Source organism: Pyrus communis, unplaced genomic scaffold (assembly GCF_963583255.1).
Source record: "Pyrus communis unplaced genomic scaffold, drPyrComm1.1 SCAFFOLD_22, whole genome shotgun sequence".
NCBI classification, from domain to species: Eukaryota; Viridiplantae; Streptophyta; class Magnoliopsida; order Rosales; family Rosaceae; genus Pyrus; species Pyrus communis.
In genome coordinates this window covers 163,312-172,087 of record NW_026908893.1, presented here as the reverse complement: position 1 = coordinate 172,087, position 8,776 = coordinate 163,312, and the positions used below count along the sequence as shown (strand labels likewise).

At 36.2% G+C, this 8,776-nt stretch overlaps 2 protein-coding genes across 2 annotated transcripts; one reads left to right on the top strand and one right to left on the bottom strand.

Annotated features, from left to right (window-relative positions):
* Positions 1-760: 760 nt before the first annotated feature.
* On the bottom strand, positions 761-3,110 carry LOC137724308 (probable leucine-rich repeat receptor-like protein kinase At1g68400). Its single transcript, XM_068463049.1, has 3 exons — positions 2,225-3,110; positions 1,538-1,933; positions 761-1,377 (listed from the first exon to the last, which is right to left on the bottom strand). Exons 1-3 carry the CDS (start codon positions 3,108-3,110, stop codon positions 761-763), a joined length of 1,899 nt encoding a protein of 632 aa, XP_068319150.1.
* A 1,931-nt stretch (positions 3,111-5,041) lies between these two features.
* LOC137724317 (sm-like protein LSM8) lies at positions 5,042-7,237 on the top strand. The gene is made up of 6 exons (XM_068463060.1): positions 5,042-5,125; positions 5,772-5,851; positions 6,024-6,064; positions 6,184-6,258; positions 6,687-6,739; positions 6,871-7,237. The coding sequence occupies exons 2-6, from the start codon at positions 5,815-5,817 to the stop codon at positions 6,959-6,961; spliced, it is 297 nt and encodes a 98-aa protein (XP_068319161.1). The 5' UTR covers positions 5,042-5,125; positions 5,772-5,814; the 3' UTR covers positions 6,962-7,237.
* Positions 7,238-8,776: the final 1,539 nt, after the last annotated feature.

Genomic DNA, 8,776 nt, shown 5'->3' with positions numbered 1-8,776 from the left:
GAAGCTTACCTTCATCGAAGAAGGTGAGAACTCGTCGGAAAAATCGATGAACAGTGGTGAACACTGTGCAGCAAGTTTGGAAGGGTTTGGAGGGTCCTCTTTCGATTCTAAGTTCATAGCGGTGATGGTGGGGTTGTTGTTGTCGTTATTGTGTTGTTTTTTTGTGTGAAAAGCCATCGGGGAAGGTTGTTCCAGAGAAGGCCGAGAGGAAGAGAAGTAGAGAGTGTAGAGAGAAGTGAGAGTTAGAGAGGGAGAGACAAATAACAGAAAAGAAAGGGGAAGGGGAGGTGTCACGGGACAAAGGGGGAAAAGCAAGGGGACCAAATTTCATTGTGGGTCCCAATGGCTCACAAATTAAGGCCATTAAAGACGAAACGTGAAAAATTATGGACGGATTCTAACATATCCTCTGTTCTGTACGATTTATTCCAATAAATGAATATCGTACTTAGTCTCAAAAAAAAAAAAAAATTCAAAACATATAACGTCAGACAAGTGTTGAGAAAATTCATTTGAAAAAGAAATAGGCTGTGTAATTGCTAGAATTGAAACCATTAAAGGTACGAATAAATAATCGAAAAGCTCAAGCTTTCCCGCCTTAATGAGCTAGTGTAGTGTACAGGACTCGATTCATTTATGTTGTGGTTTGTTATAGTTGTTACACATTTGGATGGAACACACTTGATGCAGCAGAGCATAACTCTTTCAAAATCATTAAGATTGGAATAGTAATAGCTATGAAAATCAAATAATACATTCATTATTCTCTGCATGTCATTTCTTGGATCTTGAGTGAATTAATCTCTTGTATTCTCTTCAATACTTGAACCATCTTAGGCCTCTTCTCTGGTGTCATGTCTGTACAGTCTAGCGCAATCTGTGTCAGCTTCAACATGTCATCGTGGTCATCCTTTGCCGCCAGTATCTCTACATCCAGAATATCAGTAGACCAATCATTGTTCACCACCATTCTAACCCAATCGGAAAGATCATCGAAGGTTTCATCATTTCCCGGAGAAACTTCACCCGGGATCCTGCCAGTAACAACCTCCAGTAGGATTATACCAAAGCAATAGACATCGGCTTTCTGAGACAACTTCTTCCCTTGAGCAAACTCTGGTGACTTGCTGATGGCTAAATCCTCGGAGGACTTTCGCGAGGGCAGGAGTGGTAAGAATCCGAAATCTGTAAGCTTCAAATCGTAGATTTGGCTGTTTCTTCGTTGGATGACGAGTACATTAGACGAATTGAGGTTGGCATGAGGGACCTTTTGGGAAGGCAAGGATTGGTGAAGGAATGTGAGGCCCTGTGCTATGTCTTTGATTATCGACAGTCTTGTTGCCCAATCCAAAGGTACTCTTCCTACTCCTCTGTCCTCTAGCAATTATATATATATATATATATATAGACACACACGTGCATGCATGAATCAAGTTAACATAACTCAGTTTCACAATTAAGTTATAATTATAAGCAACCAGATGATGCTTAATTAATTGTGATTTTCATGGGAAAGAATAAAAAGTTAATAACTGACCATGTAAGAGTTGAAACAAAGTGCGGCCGCCAGAGACGAACTTAGAGATGACCAGCTTCTCCTCCTTGGAATAGTAAAAAGAGAGAATCTGTACAAGGTTTTCATGCCTCAGATTTCCTAGCAATTGCATCTGCTGGGTAAATTCCTTTTTGCTCAACTCATTCATGTTTTTAAGTCTCTTCACGATGACAACAAGACCCGATTCCAGTGCTACTTTGTATGTAGAGCCAAGTTTCCCCTTGCCTAACACTTGTGCAGATGCCCTTAGTAAATCATCCAGGTCAAAAGCTGCTGGCATCTCCTTGTCTAAAAAATCTAACTCAACCCTCTTTTCAGGATCCCCCAACCTCTCCAAATCTGGCATTTTCTTTTCTACCCACCCTGACGAACCATCTCCTATTGCTCGGGACAAAAGACAAAAAAATTTAAATTAATGCAGAGCTACTAGTACTATATATACATACATACATACATACATACATACATACATATATATATATATATATATATTTATAGTTGTGAAAAGCAGTTCATCAGTTCAGTTTCATGTGATAAATTCCATTTCATTAAGGTTTTCATCAACTAATGTGCATTCGATACCAATAATCGTTATATATACACTCACACACACATAAAGGGTATTATCACAGAACATTATAAGGTGTTGGTTAAGTGGTACATATATACCTGTCTGTTCCTCCTTTGCCGCTTCTTTTGTTTGCATCTTCCCGCAATAACATAAGAAAACAAATATGACGATAAATGGAACGAGCGCAGCTGCAGTGGCAATCAAAGCAACACTCCACACTTGGAGATTGTTCTTGTTCTTGGGTGGAATAATATTTGAGGAAGGAGATGGCGCAATGACGGCCGGAGATGGAGATGGAGGTGGAACTAGTGGACATGGTGTCTCCAAAGGAATTCCACAAAGATTTGAGTTATGAGAGTAGGAGCTTATTGGGAATTTTTGCAGCACACCCGTTTGAGGAATTGGACCCACGAGATGATTATAAGAAACATTGAATCCTCTCAGCGTGGGCTGGCCAAAAGGTGGAATTTTGCCATCCAAAAAGTTGTCTTGCAATTCAAGCACTCTGAGGTTAGGCAATTCGGTATACTCCAAGGGAATTGAACCCCAGAAGTAATTGTAAGACAGAAGCACATCTTCCAAGTAAACCAGATTTGAGAGATTTGGAAGAGGGCCGGAGAGAGTATTGTTTGAAAGGGTAAGTTTGCTCAACAAAGTTATGTTATGTAGAAATGCGGGTGGAAGGGAACCTGCCAGCTGGATTCCTTGGAGGGCAATGTGAACAACGTGCCCATTTGAACAAGCAATACCAGCCCATCTGCTGCTGTTGTTGATGCACGGCGGACCGCTCCAGTTCCCATGTAAATTGGAGTTCGAGCTTACGGAATCTCTCAGCTTCAACAGCGCGTCTCTTTCTTCTGGGTAGTATTCATCAACTTCTGAAGAAGATGTAACAAAATTCACGGCTGATGTTAATGGATTCTCTCTGTATAAAATCAGCATCACAATAACAATTAGTGCGCTTTTAGTTTTACGCAGATTCATCACGACGACTAGGAGGACGATGAAGAAGATGGATCATGGGATTGATTAATGGCGATCGAGAAAATAAGACATAATCATGTCAAGCAGGTTGTGTCTAGCCTGCTTGGACGTCATATCCTCGTTATTTTATTAATTTTTATGATTGTTTGACGAAGAGGGCAAGGCATGGGTTGCAAAGATATCCATTATATAAACAACGCGACAGCTAATGTTAGACTAGTTTGTGAACCATTAGCCCCCATTTTCCCAAGTTTAATTGTAGGCAAAGACCCATATATGAGACACAGTATGCAATGAAAGGTATATTATATTAACATCTCGAGGAGCAAGGGAATGTCAAAGGCCGTGGGAAGTAATGCACTGCAGTTGCACCAACAATATATATATCCCATTTTCCCAAGTTTAATTGTAGGCAAAGATCCATATATGAGATTACAATATGCAATGAAACGTATATTATGAGGTATTTGTTGATTTACCTCTAAATTTGTATGCAAATGTCACTTTTTTTCTTGAACTTTCATTTTAGCCGATTACTCTTTTAAACTTTTTTAATTAGCCAATTTACCTCTTGAACTTGAATTTTAGCTAATTACCCCCTTGAACTTTTATAAATAACCAATTTCTCCCCTGGCGTTAGATTTTAAGAAAAATTCATTCAATTTTTCATCATTTTTGCCCTTATACAATTGTTATGTGTTGTTTCCATGATAAAGATGGATGGAAAATTGGATGAAATTTATTAAAATCTAATAATAGGGGAAATTGGTTATTTACAAAAATTTAAGGGGATAATCGGCTAAAATTATAGTTCAATGGAGAAATTGGCTAATTATAAAAATTCAAGAAAGTAATCAGTTAAAATTAAAATTTGACGAATAAATTATCAGCTCCATACAAGTTCAGAAGATAAATCGACAAATATACCGGTATATTATATTAACATCGTTAGTAGCAAGGGAATGTCAAAGGCCGTGGGAAGTGATGCAACGCAGTTGCACCAACAATATATTAACTTCACATGTTGTCAAGATTCTTATTCCAGCTCATCTCGGTAATAGGTTACGCTGTCGGTGGGTCCCTGTCAATACTGTTATTGTGAGGGATTTTACAATATATTTGGAACATAATCCAATACACCACATATTATTATACAATTGAAGAGACACTTGAAAAATTTATACTGATATGTGATGTACTGTCACCTATTCTGGACATACGAAAAATTTATGTTGTTGTCATACCATGAACAGCTTCAACTCAGTTAAATTTACATGTAACTTCATAGTTCATATCTTTCTTTTTGTCACACTTCATAGTTCATACTACATTATGGTCGGAATAAGAATATGTATTAACTTAATTATTCAGTTATTGTTACCAAGGAGGGAGAAGGTGGGTAACTTTTCACTTTTGCCGGTAAGCTCTTTGTTGTTATTTACTTGGTAAAAATGCTAAAGATACTATTTATTTAAATTATATTTTGTTAATTACATCATGTGCCATGGTTGAACCTTTTCATCAGTGATTTAATAATGAGAATTTTAACAAAAAACTTCTGATACTGTTCATTTTAACGAAAAACCATATTTTTACACTAAAAATTTAATCATGGTACTATTTACTTTATCCTTTATTTTGTCTTTATCGTTAAAACTCAAAGTTTTCAAGTTATTTTCATTAGTTTTCCTTTTAATAACACCATCCATCAACTGCCACATCTGATCAAATTGATCTACAAAAAATATTTTAAATAGAGGACATCATCAATATTTATTTAAGCCCGTACCACTACCAGGTCCAAATGGCCTTGCCGGGTTTTCTTACATAGTGACATTAAAGTTAGGAGTCCAAAGGCCCACCCCAGCCTTCCAGGCCCAGTAACACAAAGTGTGATCCTAACCAACCCCAGGTATTTAAGCTTTTAGGTTTTTTGGTTCTTCAATTTTCTTTCAACTTTCCCTCTTCTATCCGACATCAGCAATATCAGTCAGTTTAATCTTTGCTGTTCAAAGGTATGTCTTCTTTCGGATAAAAGTTATTGCAGTATTTTGGCCTTTGTGATTCAAGCTTGAACATGTATTACTACTAGGGGTTGCGACTGTAATAATTGGTATCAATTTTATTTATTTGTTTTTCAAGCGAAATTCCGAAGGCTTAACACTTCAGCGCTTCGGGGTGTTTTACAGGTTCATTATTTACTGATAGGAATGGTGATTTTGAGAATTGTCGGTGTCTAGGAGGGACAAGCTTATGCTTTAGTTTTCGGAAAGCATTAACTTGAAATCAGGAAAAGTTTAGTTTTGTTGTGTATAGGGTTTACGGCTTTTGCTATTGAAAGAAAGATTTTGTTTTTTTACAACGGCACACTCAACTCAATTGCTGTGATGTGGTGACTGGTTTTGTATTGTATGTTAATTACGGTTTTTTGTTATTGAAAAAATGAAAGATTATGTCTTGGTAAAGACTGGTTGGGATTGGAGGTGTCAGGTTTGATCTTTGGGATTATCTATAACACTAATATACCCTTTATTACCTTTACCCTTATAAGGCTACAATGAATGTGTCCTGGCTCCAACTTTAAAAATTTCTTGGTGTTTTTTATGGATTTTGTTTCCCATAGATGGGTGTTACTGATTCTGAAATTTCTCTCTCTTGCAGTTAAACTTGTTCATTACAAGTCTTGCACAGAAAACTCAGAAATATGTCGAGTGGCCCTGGTCTTGAGTCACTCGTTGATCGTATGAAATCCTTCACTCTCCTTTATTGTTTTTCAAATATCGATGCTTTTGATTCTTATGCATGAATATAGTTAATCCTTCTATCCTATAGCCCAAGTTTGTGCACCATTAATGCAGTATATATGCTGTGAGCAGTTCAAGTTTCTCTCTTTAACAACATTTCTATGTGCAGAAACAATTTCAGTTATCACAAATGATGGACGGAATATTGTGGTATATTACACACTAACACGAAAATGCACCTTCTGCGCCTTACCAAAATTCAAATGTACCTTTTACATCTTATTAATCGAATCGGTTTTTTGTGAACAATTTTTTTGTTTTTATTTCAGGGAGTCTTGAAAGGCTTTGACCAGTCTACTAATATCATTCTCGATGAATCTCATGAACGTGTTTTCTCTACAAAGGTTTGCATCTTCACTGTTACAAGCTTCCCCTTTCTAGCGTCATCTTTGTTTACTCTTTTTTGTAATTGGACAGAAGGAAAGGGATGTGGAATCTACATTCTGGCAGGCGGAAGTATTTCTGATTTTTCACAATTTTGAGCATTTGTTGTTTTCCTCATGACATTGAGGATCTTAAGTGTTGAATAATACTTCTGTGTTTCATCTCTACTGCTACATATCATGCTAATTCGGGTTTACATATGGTTTCCAAATCAGCACATACAAAGCATACATTCGTTTTATTGTCCCACTGGCACTGGGTTAACTTGTATTTCTTAATTGGTGGCACAACTTTTTTCCTACTTATCTGTCTTTCCCAGTCAGTTTTCGGGTTTGCTATGGAATCATCAACTTGACCCAAAAAAAATTCTTGTATTTCTGACTGACAGGAGGGTGTTCAGCAACTCGTGTTGGGGTTATATATAATCAGAGGTGACAACATGTAAGTGTCAAAAACTTTTATTCTATTTATGATAGTTTCCAATGGGTTGAGGGAAGTAATTTGGAAAGAGTTTCTACAAATATATGTATGTACTTCCCTTGTAAGTTATCAGTATCTTCCAATTGTTGCAGAAGCATTGTTGGGGAATTAGATGCAGATCTTGATTCTACTGTTGAGTGGTCGAAGATGAGAGCTTATCCCCTCAAGCCTGTCATCCACTGATTCAGCATGAAAATCAGAGCGGTTGTAGACTCGATGAGTTATGACCTACCAAATAAATGTTGTGGCATATAGGTATACAAGGATGAGATTCTGTTTTGTTATGTTCATGCATAATAGGTTTCAAAAGTGTTTTCTAATCATATCATTTTCTGAAACTCCGATGTAATCAAGCAGAATTATTAGCAAAAATCTTACAATTTGCTACCTTTTTATGACTTGGTAGCCAAGTACATAATAAAAATAAGAGTTTTTATCACAAATTGTCTCTGAAATTGACCCTCATCGTCAAGATGGTCTCTGAAATTGAAAATCAATCAATGTAATCCCTTAAAATAGGTGTTGCAAATCAATGTGGTCCTTCTATCACAATCCTGTTAAAAATTTCGTTAAGTGCTGATGTAGAACATAAATGAGCCTCACAAGATCTAAGGGTATTTATCATAAATGTTTCCTAAAATTGACTTACATCATCAAGATGGTCCTTGAAATTGACTCACATCATAAAGATGGTTCCTAAAATTGAAAATCGATGGATGTAGTCCTTAAAAATAGGAGTCACAAATTAATATGATCATTCTGCCATAATTTTGTAAAATTTTTTGTTTTGTAAATTCAATATAGTCCTTCTGCCACAATTCTACACAATGAAATTTTTTTTATCTTATACTAGGATATACTCCGAAGAGAGATCCCTTCCATAAATTTTCAAAGGCACAAGGCTTAATCAAAGCCTAAGAGGGGTTTGGAACTAGTTTCCAATCAACAAAATACGCACCTCGGTTATAACCTCATTATCTCAAGGCAGACCTCGCCGTTCTTTGAGTCACTAGACCACCAGGGAAGCGCTGAACAAGCTCTCCAAGATTAAGGTTGTGAGAATGTTGATCGTCTAAATGTTAACGTTGATATTTCAGAAGTCGTTTCCAATCAACCATGTCGTCACCAAAGGTGATTTCGATCCAGGTGAATTGTGTCGAAGTGTGTAAAGGTGGATGTATTGAGATTTTTTTAGAGAATAAACAGCGAAGGAGGTAGAGGAATGTGGATTAGGATCGAAGGTGATTATAGGACTAGATTTTTGGGTTCACAACTTCTAATTAACTACTAAATTATTAAACTTATTTTGTAATTTTTTTTAAATTTAATTAGATTTGTGTGATCCATTTGTGTCACATCAGCACATAACAGAATTTTTGATAGAATTGTGACGGAATTACTACATTGATTTGGGACACTTACTTGCAGGACTACATTGATTGATTTTCAATTTCTTTCAGGGACCATTTTGATGTCGCATGTCAATTTTAGGGACCATTTTGATGTCACGGGTCAATTTCATGACCATTTGTGAGAAATAAGACTTATGGGACCCATTTATGTGCCACATTAGCACTTAACAGGATTTTTAACAGAATTGTAACAGAATAACCACATTGATTTGCGACACCTATTTTCAAATACTACATTAATTGATTTTCATTTTCAGGGACCATCTTGATGGTGAGGGTCAATTTCAGGGATCATTTGTAATAAAAACCCTAAAAATAAATTTAGTTTGTGCAAACTCAGCCAATGCTGATGAAAAATTGTAGTCAATATAACAAGAATGCCGAATTCGATAGACCACCGAGAAAAGTATTCCAGTTTGATTGTGTATGGTTATATTAACTGATGAATCAATATTATATTATATATTTTACCCTATTCTTAGTATAATTTGGTCATTATTTTTGTAGAATTTTGATATTTTGTTATTATATTTTCAACATAGGATATTCGATTTTCTCTGGTGCAAAACATGATCAAACGGAATAA

Bases quoted from the DNA above. Each gene is read 5' to 3' on its own strand.
- LOC137724317 (XM_068463060.1), top strand. From the start codon at position 5,815: ATGTCGAGTGGCCCTGGTCTTGAGTCACTCGTTGATC. The intron at 6,065-6,183 runs GTATATTACACA...TTTTTATTTCAG, and splicing joins ATGATGGACGGAATATTGTG to GGAGTCTTGAAAGGCTTTGA. The intron at 6,740-6,870 runs GTAAGTGTCAAA...CAATTGTTGCAG, and splicing joins ATAATCAGAGGTGACAACAT to AAGCATTGTTGGGGAATTAG.
- LOC137724308 (XM_068463049.1), bottom strand. From the start codon at position 3,110: ATGAATCTGCGTAAAACTAAAAGCGCACTAATTGTTATTGTGATGCTG. The intron at 1,934-2,224 runs GTATATATGTAC...CCCGAGCAATAG, and splicing joins GGCAAAGGAGGAACAGACAG to GAGATGGTTCGTCAGGGTGG. The intron at 1,378-1,537 runs GTCAGTTATTAA...TATAATTGCTAG, and splicing joins TTTGTTTCAACTCTTACATG to AGGACAGAGGAGTAGGAAGA.